The sequence below is a fragment of the Camelina sativa genome, chromosome 6 (genome assembly GCF_000633955.1).
Source record: "Camelina sativa cultivar DH55 chromosome 6, Cs, whole genome shotgun sequence".
Lineage (NCBI taxonomy): Eukaryota > Viridiplantae > Streptophyta > Magnoliopsida > Brassicales > Brassicaceae > Camelina > Camelina sativa.
In genome coordinates, this window is record NC_025690.1 from 8,516,280 (window position 1) to 8,540,887 (window position 24,608).

A 24,608-nucleotide genomic window follows, 5' to 3' on the forward strand; every position below is an offset into this window, starting at 1 on the left:
ATAATTTAGAAAGCTGTAAAAACTGTTGAGATTGAAAATTTATATTGTTTTGTGTCATTGCAAAAAAATGAAAATAGTTTAAACAAACAAATATATATAGATTTCAAAAGATCTACAGTGAACAGTTGTAACTTTTCATAAATAACAGTTTTAATGAACCATCACAACTTTTCGGAAAATGTCCCAAAGATACGAAAATACAACTGTTGGTCGCATTTATTCGGATTGTTATTATGTATAGATTAAGATATTTCCTTGATTCAGTGGTTGGACCCATGGTTTATTAATGGTGAAAGTCTAATATGTACTGTGAATCTGTGATTAAAAAAAAAAAAAAACCAAAACACAAAACACAAAAAATAATATATATATTATTTGTACTTATAGTTCAATAAAATACATGCCAGCAGCACATGTAATCTGTTTAAACTTTCATACTTGAATTTTTAAATAATAGGTCTTGAAAAAAAGAAGTTATGATCTGCAACATATCTTGAAAGGAAATTGTACGGGAAAAAAACTCTGTCTAACAATTAAGAAGAAGAAGAAAGATACAACTAAATATGTTATTTAGTATCTTCATTAACCTTGGAGAAAATCTTTAAGCCCAACACTTTTGGAGGTGAATCCGATCCAGCATCTTACTCCAAATTTGGTTCAAAATCAGCCTATGTTTCAACAAAAGTTATATTAAAAAAAAACGCTAATCTCAGCAATTTAACATGTCAAAATCACATAAGATGTGATTAACAATAAACATTGAAATTCTGGTTCAGTGGGATTGCTATAATGACAGTAACATTCCATATTTACTAAAAGAAATTTGGGTATATTACCAGTGACAGCTCATAGCCTTTCATGTTTATAACCTGTTCAGGTTTTAATCCGCCCCTGAGAAGTCTTCTAGCTAATACTGGTGAGTTCTAGAAACAAACAATAAGATATCACAATTAAAAACATTCAAATACAAAAAGTAAAAATAACTAAAGAAAATAGAAGCTAACTTCAATGGTTGGTACACAATTTCCAATGCTCTCCAATATTTATAAAGAATATTAGTATAGAACTTAGCTGGATCATGTAATATTAGTATATATCATGTTTGATTAAAAGCCATATTATTTCATGTTTTACAAAGCATATATAAAATAGCAAACAACACTTTTTGTAAACAGAAGATTAAAACTTTAAAATGACATTTTTGTGAAACGGAGGAAGTAAAATTTCTGTATAATATTTTACATATGCATATATGAATAATTTCTTTCAATGATTAGATCTTTTCTTGGAAAAAAATTATTGAGAAATTCCTTGTAACAACTACATATATATATATCATATGGTGTAAGATGTTCTATTGTACCTTATAGCTTATTTTAAAACATGTTCTCATCCTTAATTCGTTAAATCAATTTCCAAGAGAACCACATTTTATATTTTTAAAATGAAATAATTGCCAAAGCCTAGGATTTCCATCAACACATGCATGACAAAACAAATCATGAAAACAATTTTTTTAAAAATGAAGGATAGAAGGAACTAAGTTAAACTAACCTTGAGTTTCTCAACCAGAAGCTCCAACTTATACTTGTACATTGGTGTATCTTCTCCAAAAGAATCATATAAAGCTTCCTCAAGAGCAAATACCACCACAATAACGTTATCTGGTGACAAAAACTCAACATCGCCAGCTTGCTTCTCCTTACTTGCACAACATATGTGCTGAAGTAGTGCTTCCAAAAGCTCAACCATTTTCTTGTCACGATCAAAATCACTGGATGGTAATGATTCTAACTTCTCAGAGACCGGATTAACCTCAGCATTGTTTCCAGAACTCTCTATCTCAGTTTTGGATGAGACACATCTTTTCCTAACTGATCTTTTACGCCTCGAAATCTTAGTCATTTGGAAATTATTATTATTGTCAAGGAGATGAGCAATCCTCGAAATGGTATTTTCCACGAGAATATTAATCTCAACCTTTTGACGCACATTAAAGCCTTTATCAGAAAACTTCCTCAACTTGCTGTTGATACCATCATAAACCTTTCTCACGATGAAGTCGGGATGCTCAGAATAATTTGAAATTTGCTTATCATCTGGCACAAAATACACAAGACACTTGTGCTTCACAGATTCAGCAAACACTTCATCACGATGGAAACTGAAGAAAATCTCCCTTGAGTTTTCAGATTCCCACTTTCCAACTTGTTTTATTTTAATATCTTCTCGACGGTAAAACCATTGCACCTCCAATTTCACAAGTCCATCTTTTTCTTTTACATAAATATCCTGTTTCCAACAAACAATTGAAAAAAAAATCATATTTAATTGTTGATTATGATATGAATAACCTAAAAGTATATATACGAAAAACTATTCCATATTTCGTACCTTGATGATCGCAACATAGTAGTTTTGGTTAGAGATTTCCGGAGCCAAAAGCACTGTATCTTGCTACCAAAATTAAGAAAAAAGCCTAATGTAAATGGTATTACAAGAATTACACATATAGAACAGAAACGTTTCATTAAAATAGTCTTATCATCACACAAATTAAAAAAAAATATATATATATATATATATATATATATATATATATATATTATAGTAACCTCTCAAAATCTTAAAACAAAACAAAACTCACCAGTCCATATCGTGTGCCATGAAACTCGAATGTCTCATAATGACATGTGATCTTTTCTCTGCCACCAGTACGTTTAATCACTTCCCCAATTGGCTTTGCGCAATCCCATGGTTTCCATTCTAACTTAGCTTTCTTCTTCACATGCTTATCCTCACTCTTCTCCCTCGTTATCTGATCCATCTCCGTTTCTTTCGAGCTAAAAATCGAATCCCTTAACCTGGACGACAATGAAACATCGTATTTATTTTCTTCTAGGATAACATCTCACTGGTTTACAAATTTCTCATGCCGCTCATAATGAATTTTGAGCTTTTTCTGAGACTTTGGATATCATATTACAGATTCGTTTTTCACCCAAAAAGTTATCTAATCATAACAATTAACAAAACATGATTACTAATGTCATAACAATTAATGAAACGAAAGATGATCTACGGGTGGAAGAAAATATAAATCCAAAACCTAATAATCTTTGCATAAGGTGTAGGTAATATGGTAACCATATATAACATAGATTCACTCAGATGTGTACCTGATTCTTATTCCATCGGACCAATGTTTGGATATGTCTTAGCTTCGATTACCAAATAGATAGCCAAACCTCAGGACTAATGGTTGTTGTAATGCTTTTATGAGTCTTTTTCTTTTAATCCGGTCTCGACAATCTTCTCTCTGCGGGATTATATTTATATACAAGTTTTCATCAGCAAAAGGCAATACATATAAGGAATTAGTTCACACAATAAACGTGTTCTATTTTTCACTTTTAATAGATTCTTAAAAGAAGAAAGATATAATGAGGCACAAAAGGAAATGAAGAATAAGAAAAAAAATATTTATACACGGAGTCAACAACTCATTTTTCTAGTTTACTAAAATTTTATGTGATCTGTTATTTATCATTTTTGCAAGTGCAATGTACTATTTGAAAGATGATTTTTAAAATCTCCAAAAAAAATAAATAAGACTTTATTTCTATTTTATATCTTTCCATAATTAGATATTTACGAAAATGCTATAATCGAAAAAAAAAAAAAAAAACTCTCTCCCAAAGGCGATGACCATGGCGATGGCGATGGCGATGGCGACGACGACATTAGAGTTCTAAATTTTATGAATTGAAGTGGTTTGGAAAAGATTTCTCACGGATTTGGTTGGGGTTTTTTTCTTGGTGTTGGTTGGATGGTCTGAAGGTTTGTTGGGTGATGTTAGATGCGGATTGGGGAAATGTAGGAGGTGGATCTCGGAGGGGTCTCGGGTTTAGTTCTTGAGCCCATGCTCGATTTCTTTCTCGAAGATAAAGGTGGGTATGATGGGCGAGGCTTGGTATTTGGTGGAAATACGATGGAGGCGGTTCTAGGGAGGATCGTGGTTAGGATCTGTCGCAATTCTAATTCTTCAATTGAAGATCACAGTGGGTATGTTGGGTACTGGAGGGTGCTGGTTGGGGTTGATTTGGCAAGGGATCTCCCATAAATATTCAGGCTGGGTTGGAGAGTTTTGGTTTACCTTCTTACTAGGTGACAAAGGAGTTTTTGGTTTTGAGTGGACAAAGGGATCCCATGGTGGTGGTTTTTATCGCTGGTAGAGTGGTTGTTGGGACGGGAAGGGACTTGTTTGATGACGGTGTGCCAGTAACGTGCTTCTCCGGCGACAGTTCAGGGTCTCCTTAGCAATCTTGAGATTCAGTTCTCCTATTTTTCTTGTCTAGAAGTTATTGCATGTCGGTTCAGATTTGGCAAGTCATTAAGGCGATATTTTGGATGTCATCTTGTTTTGGGAGGGTGGTTATTCAATTTCCATGGCAGCATCAGTCTTGCTCTGCACGATGAAAATTTTCTCTTTTGATACGACAAAATATTTTGGCATATTTGGGGGGAGAAAAGTTTCCTTCTTCTATGGGTTCGATTATGAGAAAAGTGGGTGTATTTAAAGGGGCTATCCGAGAAGAGCTTTATTAATTCTAGCTTCTTTTTGTGGTTGCTTCTTACAGTTTTGCAATTACTCTTGTCTTTTTTGCGACTTTCTGCGGATATTGCATGGTTCTTGTTGATCTCCATTTATCAAAGTCACTTGCTGGAAAGTAGTTTGACCGGGATTGCGATGTCAGGGAAGGCTCCTCTCCGTAAGATCAAGATCTGACAGTTTGATAACTCAGCACTGATTGCAGGTTACTCTAAGACCATGATAGGTCGATGCCTCAATCCTCGTCTACAGGACATGAAGTCTTTGTTTTTCATGTTCCTCCGGATTTGGCAATTGGAAGGGTAGGTTTCTGGTGCGGATTTGGGTTTAGGGAAATTTTAGTTTGACTTTGTTGCAAAGGAAGATATTTTTGAGGTGTTAAAAATAGAGCCATTTCACTTTGATAACTGGATGGTTTCTCTGGTCCGGTGGAAGCTGTCAATGGATCCCTCTTATCCTTCTACCTTGAAGTTCTGGATACGGATATTGGGGATTCCTTTGAAGTTCTGGGTAGACCCTACTTTCGCGATATTGGGGCAGCTTTGGGAGAAGTGGAGGCTGTGGACATTGATGGTGGCAGAGTGCAGGTGACATTTGATGAGCTCTCACTGCTGTGTTTTGAGACAGAGAGAGAGTTCTCTTGTGGTGAGATCACAATGGTGAAGCTTCACTATGAGCATTCGTTTGGGGTCAGCATGCTTTGTTCTAGTAACTGTCATGAGGCGAGTCATTGCCCTACTCTTGTGATTTCTAAGGCTGAGGAGGTGCAGCGACATACTGAGGTGCAAGAGGAGGAGAGGCCAACTCTCAGTTTTGTGGAGCAGTGACTAGTGATAAGATGGTAAGCTCAAGGGGAACTCTGCAGGTCATGATGGTCGGGAAGCGACTAGGGAGGGTAAACAACATGGGTCAGGTGGTCAGAAACAGGGTGCAGGCAGGTCTTGTCAAACAGGTCGTACTGGAGAGGTTCCTACTCAGTCTTGGTTCACTAGCTATGCTCAGTATAATGGGCATCGGGGTTTGAAGGGGATTGATTTTGATGGTCCCAAGCATGGGACAGTTTCAGGGAGAGCAAAGAAACCAAAGAAGGTTAGGAAGGTATTGTTCACTGAATCTGACTTTGGTTCTGTTCATGATCCTACTTTGGTTGTGGATGATGTTGTTGAACAGGGGGCAGAATTGGAACAAGGATAGGTGGCTGCGGATACTGTCTTTCACGATGAGGTCATGGTGGAGACGACTGTAGGGGTCTCACTTGGTGCTAGTAAAGCGTTAGGGGAGCCTCTTATTGCTTCAAAAGGGGCTAGCAGGTTTTGGAAGATGCAGTAGGTCTGTAGGGAGTTTCAATTCAAGATCTATCCTCGGATATTGCCTCTGGTATGCAGTATATGGGTGTCGACACATGTTTAGAGGACCCTTCAAGTGCAGTTGAGGATAAGGAAGATAGGGAGGTTATGAATGCTGGTTTTTAAAATGGGGAGCATGTAGCAAACACGGTTATAGAGTCCTTGAAGGTTGATATTCTTAGCAATCAGGAGCAGGGGGCTGGTAAGGATGGTTGGGTGGATAAGGGGAAGCGAATCAAAGGTCCGCTACCGATGGGAGTTAGTTCAAAGAAGCGCATTGCTGATATGCTCTCTATGCCCAGGGAACGCCCGACGCCCCAAGGTACTTATGTGGTTGTGGATGGTCAACACCCGACGGAACCGGTGATGGTGAAAGTTGATATTGGTGGTCCTAAACCACCACAACCTGCCTTGGATAAATGAGAGTTTTAAGCTGGAACTGTCAGAGTCTCGACAATAAGGCAACTATTGGGCATCTTCAGGATTTATGGAAGCAATATGGGCCAGATTTCTTGTTTCTCTCGGAAAAGAAGCAATCCTTTTTTTGGAAAATTTTGTAGGTCATTTTGGTTATGTTTATTTAAAACCGTTGATCCTTTTGGTTGTAGTGGCGGTTTAGCCTTTTTTTATAATGATGAATTTTTGGTTTCTATTTTATATGATTGGACATTGAGGCAATTGCTAAAGGGAATTTTTTTTATGACTTTTGTGTATGGGGATCCGGTCCATAGTAAGCGCGAACAAGTTTGGGAATGGTTAGCGCGGTACGGATTGTCTCGAGACTCTCCATAGTTTTTAAGTGGTGATTTTTATGAATTAAATGGCAATGATCAGAAACGTGGGGGAACTTTATACCACACGTCATCATTTCTTCCCTTTAACTCTATAATTGATAATTTTGGACTCCTTGACTTTCATTATCTTGGTTATTCCTTATCTTGGAAAGGATGGCAGAATAAAAAACCAATCCGGTGTTGGCTAGATAGGGCGCTGGCGAATGAAGACTCGCGTGATATGTTTAGTAAATCATTCATTGACTATTTGTCCATGATAGCGTTGGATCATAAACCAATCTTAGCTACGGTAGAGGATAAGATTATCCCGAGTAGGCATTGTTTTCGATTCGATAAACGGTGTGTCGGGAAGGAAGGGTTGTTAGAGGCCATTGCCGAAGGATAGGAGTCTCATAATTGGTCACCTCTGAGGGAGATTGTTTATAAGCTGATTAGCTGTCGGCGTGCCATTTCTCAATGGCGGAAAACTTTGAAACCATTTTGTAGGGAAGCCATTGAGGGCCTAAAAATCGAGCTTGCCCTTGCACAAGATGATGATACGCGGTCATCCGAGGAGATCACGGTGTTGATTTTATGGTTACGTGAGGCTTATCAGGATAAGGAAGTATATTGATATTAGAAAAGTTGGAATCGTTGGATGCGTGTAGGAGATCATAATTCAAAATATTTTTATGCGCTAGCGAAACAACGCTGGGCTCGGAATCGGATTATATGGTTACATGGGGCTGATGATGTATGGTCAACAGAGGATATGGATGTTCAAAAAAGTTATATTTTTGTAAAACTATGATTATTTTGATTATATATTTTAATCAACTTTATTTTTTGAATTTTTTCATATTACAGTTACATATTATGACTTGAGTTACTACACAGATTTATATTTCTGTAAGAATGAAAATTATAAATTAATATTAAAAGCACATTTTTATCTTATTTTCTTGAAAAAAAATTTATGGTTTATATTTTATTTTTTATATATTTAAATTTTTTGTTTTACATTAAGTTTTTTAGTTTTATTTAAAAAATAATTATAATTATGTGCAGTATAATATTATTATTAAAACTTTAATATAGTTACAATTGTGTAATATGTTTTAAACACCAATATAGTTTCAATTAGAATATATTGTGGAAAAAATGATAAAGTTTGATAATCAAATTGTAAACTATTTAGAGGTGTCAAACCTTACTTAAACATTTTACAATTTTTAAAAAATTTTAATCAGTTAGATATTTATCAAATTCATTAATAATATCAAGTTAAAGCACTTTTAAATGTTCCAAATTAAAATATTTTAAAATTTTATATTATTATATAAAATTATGAATTTCAACAAAAGAAATGTATGAAATTAACTATAAATATTCAACTTCCGACCCGTTATTCAGTCAGAATTTTTTTTTAAAAGAAATATATTTACTTAGTCGGAATTTTTGACTCCCTACAATTTTTTTTAGATTGAACAGTTAATATTCGTTTATAAACATTCAAATTATGGCCTATGCGGACTAAAATTTGATTTCTTTTATTACTGAAACGACTCGACCTATTTTTTTAGTATAATAACTCTCTAGCTAGTGATCTTATACTCACTAACATCTTAACCTAAATAAAACGCAAACAACGGAAATAACCAACAACACCAAACCGACAATTATCCAAATTATCCAATACCTAATAAACTAATAATCAATTCATAATAAACAGTAATAAACCATCCAACAAAGTCATTAAACATTAAACCAACAACCTAGCAACATTCTAACGACTTGACTCTAGCAACCTAACAGAAGCCATACAACACATCAACGAGCCACTAGAATATATTTCCTCTTCATTGTCTTGATTCTACGATCAAACTTTGCCTTTACCTGCACTACAAACACAAATGAAATGCGTGAGTATTATCATAAACACTTAGTGAGGCGATCCTACCATCTACTTGGCTATACACACAAGCGAAAAGACAAACACAATATATACACAAAGAAACAAGCAAACCCCGCAACTATGAACACATGCACCGTCAATGCGGCCTTGCTTCGACCGACACACTCCTTGCATCGACCGATGCAACGCCCATGCGTCGACCGATGCATTTCCTGCATTGATCGATAAAACGATCGATGCACTTCCTGCATTGATCGATAAAACGACTGATGCACTTCCTGCATTGATCGATACAACGACCATCGTCTCCATCAAATCCCTAACTGCGTCGACCGATGCATACCTTGCATCGATCGATGCAGTCCTGCAAATGATCACCGAATATGATGTCCTCCGACTTCTCTTGGCTCCATGATGCCGAAAGTGTCCTCCAAAGACCACAAAACTCACGATAAACACTCACACACGAGCCTATAAGCAATCAACACATAAAATCACATAAAACACACACAACTAATTGCATAAATCAGCCATAGTCACTAACTCAACTTTGAGAATGACGAATCTGATCTAAAACCCACAAAAATAGCCTCCTAGCAAGCTCTTCTCACGTCCTCAGCCCAAGATCTCCACCCACAAGGACAGATCTCTCCATAAACGGCTTAGAACTCAACGAAACTCCAAAAACTCTTACAAACGTTTTTCTCTCTGGAACGAAATAAGTGGCTAAGCTCTCTAAAACGTCTAGTTTTTCCCTTATATACCCTATAAAAACCCGTCCCGTGGACCCCACTAGCCCACCGCTAGCTTTCCCTCATAGGCCCCAAGTTGGCCCTGTAGGGCATCGATCCTAACCCCTCACTGTAAATATCCAAATCCACCAGTAGGTTATTGGTGCGCCAGGCGTTCCTCGAACCCTGGTCCCCACCCTTTAACAACCTTCCCACAGGAAAAACTGTCACCAATTGATCTGCAGGTCCCTCTGGTTTTCAAACCCATCCATTAGTAGCATTCAAACCAGCGTCATTTGGACCTGGACNCAACAACCTAGCAACATTCTAACGACTTGACTCTAGCAACCTAACAGAAGCCATACAACACATCAACGAGCCACTAGAATATATTTCCTCTTCATTGTCTTGATTCTACGATCAAACTTTGCCTTTACCTGCACTACAAACACAAATGAAATGCGTGAGTATTATCATAAACACTTAGTGAGGCGATCCTACCATCTACTTGGCTATACACACAAGCGAAAAGACAAACACAATATATACACAAAGAAACAAGCAAACCCCGCAACTATGAACACATGCACCGTCAATGCGGCCTTGCTTCGACCGACACACTCCTTGCATCGACCGATGCAACGCCCATGCGTCGACCGATGCATTTCCTGCATTGATCGATAAAACGATCGATGCACTTCCTGCATTGATCGATAAAACGACTGATGCACTTCCTGCATTGATCGATACAACGACCATCGTCTCCATCAAATCCCTAACTGCGTCGACCGATGCATACCTTGCATCGATCGATGCAGTCCTGCAAATGATCACCGAATATGATGTCCTCCGACTTCTCTTGGCTCCATGATGCCGAAAGTGTCCTCCAAAGACCACAAAACTCACGATAAACACTCACACACGAGCCTATAAGCAATCAACACATAAAATCACATAAAACACACACAACTAATTGCATAAATCAGCCATAGTCACTAACTCAACTTTGAGAATGACGAATCTGATCTAAAACCCACAAAAATAGCCTCCTAGCAAGCTCTTCTCACGTCCTCAGCCCAAGATCTCCACCCACAAGGACAGATCTCTCCATAAACGGCTTAGAACTCAACGAAACTCCAAAAACTCTTACAAACGTTTTTCTCTCTGGAACGAAATAAGTGGCTAAGCTCTCTAAAACGTCTAGTTTTTCCCTTATATACCCTATAAAAACCCGTCCCGTGGACCCCACTAGCCCACCGCTAGCTTTCCCTCATAGGCCCCAAGTTGGCCCTGTAGGGCATCGATCCTAACCCCTCACTGTAAATATCCAAATCCACCAGTAGGTTATTGGTGCGCCAGGCGTTCCTCGAACCCTGGTCCCCACCCTTTAACAACCTTCCCACAGGAAAAACTGTCACCAATTGATCTGCAGGTCCCTCTGGTTTTCAAACCCATCCATTAGTAGCATTCAAACCAGCGTCATTTGGACCTGGACCTGGACCCCTACAACTCCACAAAATAATAACATCTTTGGTCGACCAACTCCAACGTCGGCTCCCAACACTTCCCTGACCGCATTCAACTTCAATGTCCATGTTGCATCTTTCACTGCTCCTGCTGTAGACACAACAAATACATCTTCCGGGTAAGTCCCCAATTCTAATTCCAAGTTATTTCCTCAGTGAAAAACCGTTGTTGAACATGTCGACATATCGATCACCGACAACATACTATGATATTTCATATGTTTCTAACTTGAATCATTTGCGGCAGAACCGAGCTGCAAATACAAGGTGATCCTGTTGATAGTAGCATATGGTTAAAGGAGAAATAGAATCGAGGGGAGGTAAATTGCTCAAAACTTTTTAAGTTGATCACAAAATTTAATTCCCAAAACTATAATCTTAATGGGGGAAAAATGTCATAAAAATCCCTAACTTTCAAATTTGGGACATTTTAATCACCAACTTTCAGGATGCCATTTTAATCACAAACTTTCTGTTGACTTGACCATAAAATAGTAACGTTTTGTTGACCACGCCGTTTTAGGATGTCCCAATTATTTGAGTGTAATATAATAGTTTGAATACATAAACTGTTACTAAAAACACAACCATCAAAATCAAAACTTATAACAAAAAATATTATATAGAATAGACGCAACTTTGCAAAATATATTGTTTAAAGTATTATAAATATAAGATATTTTTATGAAAAATTATCGTAAAGAGTTACAATTTAAAAAATCATTATGACAAAGAGATTCTAACTGAGAATATTGAACTAATGGTTATAATGAGTAAATCTAATTTTCTATTAAATAAATATAATTAAAAATATATTTAATAATGAGTGAAACTGTATCAACGAAAATTTAAAATTAAAATACACAACTCTTCAAAACAAAATAAGATTAATTTTAAATATAAAAATAGTTTTTAACAAAAAGTTACGATAAATAGACCCAACAGTAAATTCTCAACTAAGTTTTATTAAATTTCTATATTACTATAATCATTTCTAAAATTTTAGTTAGATTATAGAATAACATTGAATATTAGATATTAATATTCAAATTATTTAGATTCAACATAAAAGGAAAAATTTGTTTCAACAAACAATGATTTATTAGTTATTGATGAAGAGACAAATATATTTAAATAGACATGCCTATTAAGACGAAAAGTTGTGATGAAAAAATCTGAATAAAATATAGTGAAAATATACAACTCTACAATGAACAAATATAACTATTTGAGTTTTAAAAAATGAATTATTTTTACAAAAAAAAAGTACTACGAAAAGTCGCAACTGTTGTTCTCATTTCTTTAGATTGTTATTATTATTTTTAAATATTAAAATATTTTTTTAACAAAAAGTTGCAAGAAATAGACGCAACTATAAAAAAATTATATTAAGTTGTATTAAATTTCTCTATTGCTATAATCATTTCTATAAGTTTAGTTAGATTATAGAATAACGTTGAATATTAAATATTAATATTCAATTATTTAGATTCAACATAAAATGAATAATTTGTTTCAACGAACTTGTTAGTTAGTGTTGAAGAGACAAATATAAAGAGAGTTCAAAAAGCATAACTATTTAAATAGACACACCTATTAGAACGAAAGTTGTGATGAAAAAATATAAATAAAATATAGTGAAAGACACAACTCTACAATGAATAGATACAACCGTTTGAATTTAAAAAAAACAATTTTTTTACGAAAAGGTACTACGAAAAATCGCAACTATTGTGTCTGCACTTGATTATACCTACATACTCATATAAACTGCTTTTAAATAGAAGACATCGTTGTTGCCATATTCAAAAGTCAAATCTAAAAGGTCACTATATAATCCATCTAACTCTTGGAAAAAAACTCTAGTTATATTCTTCAAATTTATATATATATATATACATAATTAACTAAAAGTTGTAAATTAGATTCATCATTCAAAAAATCTGTTGTTAAATCAAGAATTGGATGAATTTCTTGACTTTTAAAAGAATGAATGCTAGAGAATAATTTAGAGAGCTGTAAAAATCGTTGAGATTGAAATTTTATATTATATTGTGTCATGACAAAAGAATGAAAACAGTTCAAACAGACAAATATATAAAAAAATTTTAAAAGATACAAATAATTGAATAGACACAACTCTACAATGAACAGTTGCAAGTTTACAAAGAAAAACCGTTACAATGAACAATCACAACTTTTTGTAAAACACATAATTTCAATTTTCTACAGATTTTTTAAAAAAAGTATCCAAAAGGTACGATTGAAAAAAACACAACTTTTGGTGGCATTTATTTGGATTGCTATTATATATAGGTATTTTCATTAAAATTTTATATATACAATTAACTAAAAGTTGTAAATTAGATTTATTATTCCAAAAATCTTTTCTTAAATCAAGAATTGGAAGAATTTCTTTACTTTTAAATGCTAGACAATAATTTAGAGAGCTGTAAAAACCATTGAGATTGAAATTTTATATGATTTTGTGTCATGGCAAAAAAAAATGAAACAGTTCAAACAGACATTTATATATAGATTTCAAAAGATACGAATATTCGAATAGACACAATTCTACAATGAAAGTTGCAACTTTATAATAAAACTGTTACAATGAACAATCGCAACTAAAACACACAATTTAAATTTCAACAGATTTTTTTGAATGATCCAGAGGATATAATTGAAAAAAACACAACCTTTGGTGGCGAATAGACACAACTATACAATGAACAGTTGCAACTTTACAATAAAACTGTTATAATGAACAATCACAACTTTTTGTAAACCACACAATTTAAATTTAAACAGATTTTTTTGGAAAATTATCCAAAATGTACGATTGAAAAAACACAACATTTGGTGGCATTTATTCGGATTGCTATTATATATAGATGATATATCATGATTTTTAGGTGTTTTTAACCATGATATAAGGAGTCTTTTAGAGTCTTTTGATATGTTTTTAGGTCCTTTGTGAGTCTTTACAGGCTTTATAGGATCTAGCACGGATAGAACATAATGGAGCTAAATAGGAATATTTGGAGCATAATCAACCATTAAGGCTAAGCTGTGAAGTTGGGAGACGTGTTCAGAAGGATGCGTCAACCGATGCAAATGATGGTATCGATCAATGCTGAGTCCACAAGACAAATTGGAAGTTTTCCCACAAATTTTGAAGATTTACAAAGTTGCCCCAAAGTTTTCCAAATTTGCATTATTAGTCCTTGGACGTGTTTAGGAATATAAATAGGATTTTTGGGTCATTGTTTAGACCTAAGCTTTATTTTTCCCTGCAACTTTTGAGAGAAAACCCTGAGAGATTTTTAGAGTGCTTTTGGAGAGAAGAATCAAGACTCCTTCAGAGAAGATTCAGAACTCCTTTTCTTCTTCTTTTAATCTCTTAATGCTATCTATTTTATTCATGATTTGTGTTCTTATAATTATGTCTAAGTAGATCTGCTTGTCAGGTTTAGGGTTTCTCATTAGGGATTTCATGAATTGTTAGATTTATCAATTGTTTGGATTTATTATCTTTCTTGTTCTTCACTATTGGTTATTTTCAATGCTAGATCTTTGATTAGTCATCTGGATTTAGATATTAGGATTATTGATTGATATGAGAATATAATTAATTTTCCTGACAAAAACCTTTGGTGAGCAAAATTACTTTTTGCAAAGAGATTTGAATTAGTAATTTTGTGAACTTATTTAAAATTAATTTTATTGCTGATTTTTAACCTAGAATTTTACAAAGAAATTTTGATTTTTTTTGGTTTTAAATTTAGATAATATTTGCAGTGAGAACTGATTTATTTTACAATTGTGTTTAGATTAAATTTGAGCATATAAAATTTTGGCGCCGTTGTCGGGGACTCTTTTGATTCACCATTAGATTAAAGTCTTTGATTTTGTCTAAATTTTTATTTTTCTATTTTACTCACACGCTTTTGTTTTCTTTTCTCTTGTGTGTTTCAGATACATGCCTAAGCCTAGCACCAGGAACACAGGAGAGGCGACAGGATAACAATTGAGAGCTTGTCAAGACTCTTGCGGATTTCAACAGACCAGACTTGTTCTATGAGAACCGATCCGAAATTGTCCCTCCTCCATTCCCAAGGAATGATTTGAGTTGAAGCCTGCCTACTTTGCTCTTGTTGGACAAAGACCATTCCAGAACTTGTCTCATCACAAGCCTCTAGACCATATTGAGCACTTTGAGGATATAGTCACAAACATCAAGGCTAATGAAGTTACAGAGGACTATCTCTATTGCAAGCTCTTCCCCTACTCTCTTGTTGGGGAAGCATCTCATTGGCTAAGGCAACTAAAACCAGGATCTCTGAAGACCTGGAATGACATCTAGGTGGCATTCCTCAATTACTTCTATGATGATGCAATGTCCGATGAGTTGAGGATTAAGCTTTCCACCTTTAGACAAGGACCTGCTGAATCTTACAAAGCTGCTTGGGTAAGGTTCAAAGCATACCAGAGAGACTGTCTGCATCATGGGTTCTCAGAGGTGTTGTTGATCAGTATCTTCTTTAGCGGTATTGACTGGAGGTATCAGATGGCTTTGGATGCTGCTAGTGATCGGAACTTCAAGACAAGGTACCCAGATGAAGCTGAAGAGTTGATAGAAAGGTTAGCCTCAAGCAATAGCACTAAGAATGCAGACCTAGAGCGGAAAAGAGCACATAAAGGCCATGATTCAAATCAGTTTGCTACAGTGAATGCTAAGTTGGATACAGTGCACAATCTTCTTGTGGGAAAGAAGTCTGTCCATTTTCTTGAAGATGTTGAGACTTTTAAGCCAAAGCCAGAGATTACACAAGAAGATGTCAACTATGTGTATGGCGCTGGGTATCAAAATCAGAGATTTGGTCAGAAGAATTCCTTCACAGGAAATCCAAACACAACTTCGCTAGGAACTATGGTTCTTCTTCTTACCAACCCCTCTCTCCACCCAATTCAGAGAGCAAGATGGAATCAATGCTTGGATAGATTTTGGAAGGTCAACAGAAGTTAACAATAGACTTCAATAGGAATATTGATTATATATACACTAAGCTGATTGGGAAGTTCGATGCATTAAACACTCATGTTAAGAAGCTAGAGAATCAAATGATTCAGACTGTTGAGTCTGTTAAAAGACAAGAGGAAATTCTTTCTAGAAGAATAGAGTCGAACCCCAATCATGCTTGTAATGAAATTTTGGTGAAGGAAGGAGACAAAGATACGTTATTCAAGCCAGCATCGATCGACACTATATAAGAGCATCGATTGATGCAAACTAAATCAAGCGTCGATCGACACAATATCAGCATCGATCGACACATCCCACAAAAAGCTTTGGTTTCTTTCCAGTTCCACCATATGAGTCAGAAAAAGCTTATAAGCCTAAGTTTCCTTTTCCTTAGCCTAGGAGGTCTAAGCAGGAGATTGAAGAAGCTAGATGCAAGGCTATGATGGACAAGGTGATGATTGAGATCCCTTTGATTGATGCAGTCAAGTTTTATCCTGAAATTAAGCGGTATGTGAAGAGAATGGTTACTAATGGTTTGAGTCCTGAGGAAGGAGCTCTGCTAACCAAGGATGTCAGCGCGATTATGTTGAAGCAGCCTCCAACGAGGAAGAAGGAACGAAAGCAGGAAGTGGTTCTCTCTAAGGAAGTGAGTGAAATGATTTAGAGTAGGATTGCAGAGAAGTTACCAGATCCTGGAAGCTTTGTACTTGATTGTTCTATCTCTGCAGAACGGTTTGCTCACTCTCTTTGCGATCTTGGTTCTAGTATCAAATTGATGCCACATTCAGTTGTCGTAAGACTTGGGATGATAGATTTCAGACCGACTAAGATATCTCTTATCTTAGCTGATCGATCCCGCAGAATTTTTGAAGGTGTTTTAGAGGATATTCCAATCAAGATTGGAGATTGCATGATTTCCACTGACTTTGTGGTGTTGAAGTATGACAAAGAGCCTAGTGATCCTCTCATCTTAGGACGCTCTTTCTTGGCTACAGCTGGTGCCATCATTGATGTTAAGAAGGGACACATAGCTTTGAATGTAGATGATTTGGTTATGAACTTTGAGATGGAAAAGCTGAGAAGGGCTCCCACTATTGATGGTCAGACATTTTCTGTGGCAATTTCTTCTGATGATGATCCGCTAATAGAGCTTCATGGAGACACTACTATTGGGTATGTCAAAGAGATGGAGACTGTTGAGGAATTTAGAACGCAAGCTTTTAAGCTTGAAGATTGGAGTGGAGATCATCTAATCAGTACTAGAGACCATGATGAGGTTCTGATCCATGACAAGTCGTTGGTAGATAATGTTTTTGTAATGGAAACACGGATTGCTGAGGAAAGTTGCATAATCGTTGAAGAAACAAGAGATGCAGGCTCAACATCGATCGATGCAGCTGTTACATCGATCGATGCAGCTGTTGCATCGATCGACACACCTCCACGAGAACGTCCAGACTTGTCCAAAACCGAAGATTCTCGAGTTGATTCTTTAGCTGCAAGTCCTAGACCAGTTGTGTAGCTTAAATTTCACCATTCCAAAGTCAAGAACCCACAGATAAGGCCAAAGTATGCATCTTCTTCACCCCAACCTTCTCCGTTCATCAATAAGAATTTCAAAGGTACAAAAACTGTTAACCAAGCCACAAGATTATTGTAGAGCGCTTGTTTCTTCTATTGATGATTTTGCAGGACATAAAAGAAAGCCAACCATACCTAAGTCCCGCCCTGGTCATGATCCTCACATCCTTGGCAGATCTCATGTACCTACTGCCTACACACCTCCTTGGATGAAGTGGACATTCTCTCGGAAGCATTCACTGCCATGTTCCGATCCACCGGATGCCTGAAATCTGACACAGTCAAGCTAACGACTGAAAACAAGCGCTTAGTGGGAGGCAACCCACTGGTAGGTTTTTCTTTTTCCTTTTCCTTTAGATTTTTATTTTATTTTTATTTTTATTTTTTATTTTATTCGCCAATCTCTTCTTACTTGATAACACTGGGGACAATGTTGTTTAAGTCTGATGGAGGCAGTTACTAACTACGTTTTTGTTTTTTGAGCGTAATTAAAAAAAATGGTTTTATTGAGTCAAAATTTGTTGGGGACTGTGATTTTTCTTTTTAATATACTGTCTTGATTGATTAATGCTGCAGATTGAATCCACAATCCGACTAATGAAAAATCCAATGGCTGACCAGTAAACCAGAGACATTCAAATTTCCAACAGAATCCACAAAAGTCTGAGGTAATTTCTGCACTTTTCTTTTTACCTCATCAAGGATATTGATGTTCATAGAGATTGACTCCTTGTTCATACCTGACAAGTAAGATTTCAAAAGAAAATGGTACTCTCTCCCTTATTCAAGTTTAAAAGACTATTCCTGAGAACGTTGTTTTAAAAAAAAGAGAGAGAATAAAGATGAGATGATTTTATCAGTTTAGAGAGGTAGGTAAATTACATGTGACCTCATTATTCTATTCTTGAGTCAAATGATCACACAAAGTCTGGCAGCGAGGGGTAGGTAAATTACCGATGACCTCATTATTCGCCTACACCTTTGAAAAAAAAAAATAAACAGAAAACAACAAAGCAAAGCTCAAAGGAAGATAAATATAGAATAAGTCTAGGGGAGAGAAAGAGTACCACTGGTATTAAAGATATTTTCTTGCTTGTTTTGGTATTGTACGGGAATGAGTCTAGAAGGTTCTTGACATTGATCAAATTGATGAGACCCATCAATGAATGCTTAATGGAGGATGTTGTGGAATTTGGAATGCTACAAATGCCAACGGAGAAGTACATGGTGGTTCAATTTGGATTTATCTGCTAAACATATGGATTATGGTTTGGATGATCATGGCATTACTTTAAAAAGAAAAGGAGTTTCCACGTTTTCAAACATTTTCCACAAATGAAGTTCTTGATTTACTTGAGGGCAAGCAAAAGCTAAGTCTGGGAAAATTGATATATCATGGTTTTAGGTGTTTTAAACCATGATATAAGGAGTCTTTTAGAGTCTTTTGATATGTTTTTAGGTCTTTTGTGAGTCTTTACAGGTTTTATAGCATCTAGCATGGATGGAACATAATGGAGCTAAAAAGGAAGACTTAGAGCATAATCAAGCATTGAGGCTAAGCTGTGAAGTTGGGAGACGTGTTCAGAAGGATGCGTCGACCGATGCAAATGATGGTATCGATCAATGCTGAGTCCACAAGACAAATTGGAAGTTTTCCCACAAGTTTTGAAGATTTCCAAAGCTACCCCAAAGTTTTCCATATTTACATCATTAGTCATTGGACGTGTTTAGGAATATAAATAGGATTTTTGGGTCATTGTTTAGACCTAAGCTTTATTTTTCCCTGCAACTTTTGAGAGAAAATCCTGAGAGATTTTTAGAGAGCTTTTGGAGAGAAGAATCAAGACTCTTTCAGAGAATATTCAGAACTCCTTTTATTTTTCCTTTTATCTCTTAATGCTATCTATTTTATTCATTATTTGTGTTCTTACAATTATGTCTGAGTAGATCTGCTTGTTAGGTTTAGGGTTACTCATTAGGGATTTCATGGATTGTTAGATTGATCAATTGTTTGGATTCATTATCTTTCTTGTTCTTCACTATAGGTTGTTTTAAATGCTAGATCTTTGATTAGTTATCTGGATTTAGATCTTAGGATTATTGATTGATATAAGAATATAATTGATTTTCGTGACAAAAACCTTTGGTGAGCAAGATAACTTTTTGCAAAGAGATTTGAATTAAAAATTTTGTGAACTTATCTAAACTTGATTTTATTGCTGATTTTTAACATAGAATTTTACAAAGAAATTTTGATTTTTTAGTTTTAAATTTAGATAATATTTGCAGTGAGAACTGAATTATTTTACAATTGTGTTTAGAGTTCAAGAACAGTGTTTAATTGTTGAATCATGCTTGATTAATTAACTGATCTGATTTTTCATGATTTCCTGAGAATTTCCCTAGGTCAAGCGTTTAATCCTTCTGAATTTTACAACTCTTTTATTTTCTGTTTTATTTTGCAATTTAATTACAATATTTCTGTTTAGCATAATTAAAAGATTATTAAATCTATTGTGTGAATCTAGAGTCTTTGTAGATTTCATCCTTAAGTACTAAAATTGATGTCTTAATTTGAGAGAGTAGCTCTAGGGTAAATTTGAGCATATCAATAGATTTTAATAACCTTTAAAATTAAAGTGCAATAGAGATTTTGTCATGAGGTTACCTAACAAATTCAGAACTCGATATAAATGTCATGAGTTTAGTCATTATCTTGTGTTGATTAGGGACTCAATATAAATGTTAGGTTTTTTTCTTCGGACTCATTATACGCCTTTCTCACGAGATCATGCACGAGAAGGGGGCAAAGTAGGATTCCAAAAGGGATTTGTTACGAGATTGAGTCGCATAGTAAAAAACTTAGAGCATGTTCAGTGCAGTTTTCTTGGGGTACTCAGACCATTTATAATAGCTAGATTGGCAAAGCGTTTTTGCAAGCGTTATGTGTCAAACGCCCATGCTCAACGCCAATCAAAAATAATTTTATCCCTTTCACACATGTTAAAGAAAATGATAACTGCTATAAAAAGTAAAGCGTTATGACGCTGGATTTGAGAGAGTTTGGGGTATTATTTTTAAATAATTATCACTTAAAATATATTAATTTTGAAACAAAAATATTCTGGTAAAAAAATATTTGACTTGAGTCCAAATAATCAACAATATACTCGAATATGCTTTCAATATTCCTTTATTCAAATTTAAAATTAAAATTTTTGAAAATATATATTTAAAATTTATTCACAAAATCGCTAATTTTACGTATAATATCTTTGATATAATTCTTGATAGTTTAAAAATTTAAGTCTATATATATCAACAGCTCAACCCAACAATTATCACTTCACAAAAGGTTAAGAGATAATTCAGGTAAGGTTTCAATCTATATATTTTAAGCTTACATAAATCCAAACATGCAAACGTTTATTGAATTTTTTTTCCGTGTAGGACAATATGGCAAATCAAAATGAAGGTTCTTCAACACCATCTTCCGAGGTGACCCTCTCTCTTATTTCTTCTTCTTTATTTTTTTTTATTAGTGTTCTAGTTTTCGTCTCTCATATTTTTAAGTGTTTATCAATGTGATTGATTGTATTAAAATATTTAGATAAAATTTGTGTGGAATCGTGAACTGAGTCATGGATTATTGCAATTGTGCAATGATCAAAATGACAAAGGTCACTGGAAGGGTACATGTCTTGACGAAATTGGTCGACAAAGTGTTCGAGCTGAATTTCTCAAACGTTTTGGTTTGGATCTTCCGTGGAAAACTTTCAAAAACCGGATGGATCACATAAAAAAGCAGTACGATGTTTACAAGAGGATCACACGAACAGCTACTGGATTGGGATTCAATGAATTTGGAGAGCTCGACATGTCAGCTGATTGGTGGAATGAGCTAATAAGTGTAAGTAATTTTAATTAATGTTAAACTTATTTCATATTATATATACATACATAAATATAATATTATCTATATTAATACTTTTTATCTTTATATTTGTTTTCAGAGTTGTCCAGAAGCATCTAGGCTAAGGTCACATCCTCTGAAAGACATTCCTCTACTTGATCGTTTGTATGCTCGAGTCAATGTTTCGGTAAATGAGGGATGGCAACCTCGTGCCGGACCAAGTCAACTACGTCCTGATCCACCTAGTCCATTGATAAAAGTGAACGACTCGGATGAAGAACTGACACCACTGGGACCGATTGGAAAATCGTGTCGTGGGAAAGGTAAAGATGTAGCTTCATCTTCTCGTAAACGAGCTCAACCAGATAAGTGGGATCGTCTCACAACCGCTCTCGAAGACCAAGGACAATTTTGGAAAGGTGGCCGTGAGACTTTTGAATCTCTAAATCCGTTTAGTTGTGCTGTGTGTATGCAAGAGCTCACAAAGATGACTCTTCTTAACCATGAAAGTGAGTTGTATTGGGCTGCAATTGATTATCTTGCTTCAGATGAGAATGGTCGCCAAATCTTCATGTCGTTGCCAAATGAAGAAGAGAAGATTAAATTTCTGGAGCGAAAGACTGGAAAATCTGATTGGGCAGCATGAATTAGGAAAATTTTATGAATTTTATTTTGTTTTCTTGCTAATAATCGTGAATATCTTTCATGAATGCTTTGGGTTCTCTTTGTTTTCTAATAATAATCATGTCTTTCATGTTCTCTTTTTTTTCTAATAATAAATTTGTTTTATGAAGTTACGTCCATTTCTTCTTGTGCATTATTGTATACATCCATCTTTACTAGTCATACTACTTTGATGTTGCGTGGCCGACATGCATGATTGTTTTAAACTAAATTTACATTGATTTTACGTGGCTGACATGCATGATTGTTTTTAAAATATTACCTGATTGTGTCACTACTTCTATCTATCAGCTAACATGCATGATATTACTTTGGATCGTATTAACAATTTTTCCTTTTCTTTCTTTTTGCAGGAATTAGCTATCTCTTACAACCAGAATTTGCTCAAAGTAATTGCTTTGTTGATCGAGAGTGAATGCTTGGATCCAAACAGGGATAGACAACTAATGAGAATTGATCGAGGTCGTGGATGGCGCCATACGATGCAAATGATAAATGGCCATGATCGAGAATGTTTCGAAACTCTACGAATGCATCAAGAAACTTTCCAACTATTATGTGGTACATTGAAGAAAGATTATGGACTACGAGATTGTCGAGAATGTGGATTAGAAGAAGCTGTTGCGATGTTTCTTGAAACTGTTGCACATGACGAAGTCCAACGAACAATTGCAACACATTATCAACGCAATCAAGAGACAGTAAATCGAAAGTTTCATGAAGTTTTGGATGCACTGGTTCGCATGTCTCAAGATATTATAAAGCCTGAAGAAAACGAACTCCGACAGGTAAATCCCATTTTGTCAGCTGATAGAAGGTATTATCCTTTTTTTAGTGGTTGCATAGGAGCTCTTGATGGTACACATGTGGCAGTAAGAGTTGGAAGTGATAAGAAAGAAAAGTATTGGAACTTACGTAAGCAACATCCTACCATGAACGTGCTTGCGATTTGTAACTTCAAAATGGAGTTTATATATACATATGTGGGAACACCAGGAAGGGCACACGATTCGAAGATATTGACATATTGTGCGCAAAACGATGAATATTTTCCAACTCCACCTGAAGGAAGATATTTTCTCGTTGATTCAGGATATCCTAATAGAAAAGGATATCTTTCTCCGTATCGTCGAACCCGATATCATCCGCATCAATGGCCAGGAGGACCACCAACAAATGAGAATGAAATGTTTAATAAACGTCATTCCTCTTTGCGTTCTGTTGTTGAGCGAACATTCGGTGTATGGAAAGGAAAGTTTGCTATCATCAGGAATCCAGCACACTATGATCTTCAAACGCATTGTAAGATTGTTGCAGCGACTATGACATTGCATAACTTCATACGAAGATCATCAAGAATTGATAAAGATTTTCAAGAGTAAGAGCAAATGGAAAATGAAGAATTGGATTTCTCAGATTCTGATGATGCTGAATTTGAAACTCAAAGAAGGAGTTATGTACCTACAGGTGATGCATATATGGCGGGTATTCGAAACAGCATTGCAGAGCATATATGGAGAGCTCGTAGATGATTTTTTTTTTTTTTTTGCTTTCGTTATTTGTTTTTGAACAAGATGTTTTTTATAATTTTGTTTTTTAATAAAATTAGTCATAAATAATTTTGTTTCAAGTATTTTTATTTATTAAAAAAAAAATTAGGTCTTCCTTCCCACCCCCGCTCACAGCTCCCTGCTCTCCGCCCCTGCTTCAGCTGCTTACCGTTGTTGCTCCCCTCTCCGCTTTGCTAATCTAGACTTAAATCCAAAAGAAAATAAAAATTAAAAGAATTGGCCCACAAATTAGTAGAACTATTGCTCAGCGGAGTAGCGGAACTGTGAAGAAACGGTACGCGTCAATTTCTAATTGAATATTATAAAATATAAGACAGTTTTTTTTTTTTCTCTCATTTTCTTCTTTTGCAGAATCTCTATCTTTCCTCTCTCTCGACGAAACGGCGAATCGATGGACGACGGAGGCGAGTTTGCCGGCGGCGGTTTCATGCATTCTCAGGCGACTACTCCTTTCGCATGACTCCTCTTCGTCCCTCAAGGTTTTTTTCCTCACTCTCTCTCTGATTAACTTCTCAATCTGACGAATTCGATCAATCCTTTCCGCGTTTTTTTCAATCCAAGTCTATCACTCCATGCTCTTGGAATGATGTTGATTTCGTGATTTTTGCATCTTATCATAGATCTATAAATGAATTGGAATAAAGTTTTCAACTTTTTTTAAGGAGGGAATAGAATGTGTTTGCTTGATCTGATCAGATTTTTTGACCATTGAAATTTCATGATTCAATCATGGTTAGAGCTTGGAGCAATCATAGCGAGTGGTGGTTTTGAATTAAAGTTGGTTCTTGTTGTGTGAGATTTTCTTCCTAGAGGATCTGGTTTGTGAATTTTTAAAACCTTCTCTTCTTATGTGTTTGTTTGCTGTTTTGTTGCGAATGATTAAAGTATTTCGCAGGAGCTTCTTGAAGGTGTACGTATGGAGCCTGGAAA

At 35.4% G+C, this 24,608-nt stretch overlaps 3 protein-coding genes across 3 annotated transcripts; 2 read left to right on the top strand and 1 right to left on the bottom strand.

The window, feature by feature from the left end:
- Positions 642-2,827, bottom strand: LOC104698806. Its single transcript, XM_010414197.2, has 5 exons — positions 2,648-2,827; positions 2,395-2,457; positions 1,555-2,292; positions 837-923; positions 642-668 (listed from the first exon to the last, which is right to left on the bottom strand). The coding sequence occupies exons 1-5, from the start codon at positions 2,825-2,827 to the stop codon at positions 642-644; spliced, it is 1,095 nt and encodes a 364-aa protein (XP_010412499.1).
- LOC104698807 lies at positions 20,967-22,069 on the top strand. The gene is made up of 3 exons (XM_010414198.1): positions 20,967-21,008; positions 21,121-21,420; positions 21,524-22,069. Exons 1-3 carry the CDS (start codon positions 20,967-20,969, stop codon positions 22,067-22,069), a joined length of 888 nt encoding a protein of 295 aa, XP_010412500.1.
- On the top strand, positions 22,404-23,489 carry LOC104698808 (putative nuclease HARBI1). Its single transcript, XM_010414200.1, has one exon. It carries the CDS (start codon positions 22,404-22,406, stop codon positions 23,487-23,489), a length of 1,086 nt encoding a protein of 361 aa, XP_010412502.1.

Bases quoted from the DNA above. Each gene is read 5' to 3' on its own strand.
- LOC104698806 (XM_010414197.2), bottom strand. From the start codon at position 2,827: ATGGATCAGATAACGAGGGAGAAGAGTGAGGATAAGCATGTGAAGAAG. The intron at 924-1,554 runs GTTAGTTTAACT...GTTTGTTTCTAG, and splicing joins TTCTGGTTGAGAAACTCAAG to AACTCACCAGTATTAGCTAG. The intron at 669-836 runs GTAATATACCCA...GTTGAAACATAG, and splicing joins AAGGCTATGAGCTGTCACTG to GCTGATTTTGAACCAAATTT.
- LOC104698807 (XM_010414198.1), top strand. From the start codon at position 20,967: ATGGCAAATCAAAATGAAGGTTCTTCAACACCATCTTCCGAG. The intron at 21,009-21,120 runs GTGACCCTCTCT...TAAAATATTTAG, and splicing joins CTTCAACACCATCTTCCGAG to ATAAAATTTGTGTGGAATCG. The intron at 21,421-21,523 runs GTAAGTAATTTT...ATTTGTTTTCAG, and splicing joins GGTGGAATGAGCTAATAAGT to AGTTGTCCAGAAGCATCTAG.
- LOC104698808 (XM_010414200.1), top strand. From the start codon at position 22,404: ATGCATGATATTACTTTGGATCGTATTAACAATTTTTCCTTTTCTTTC.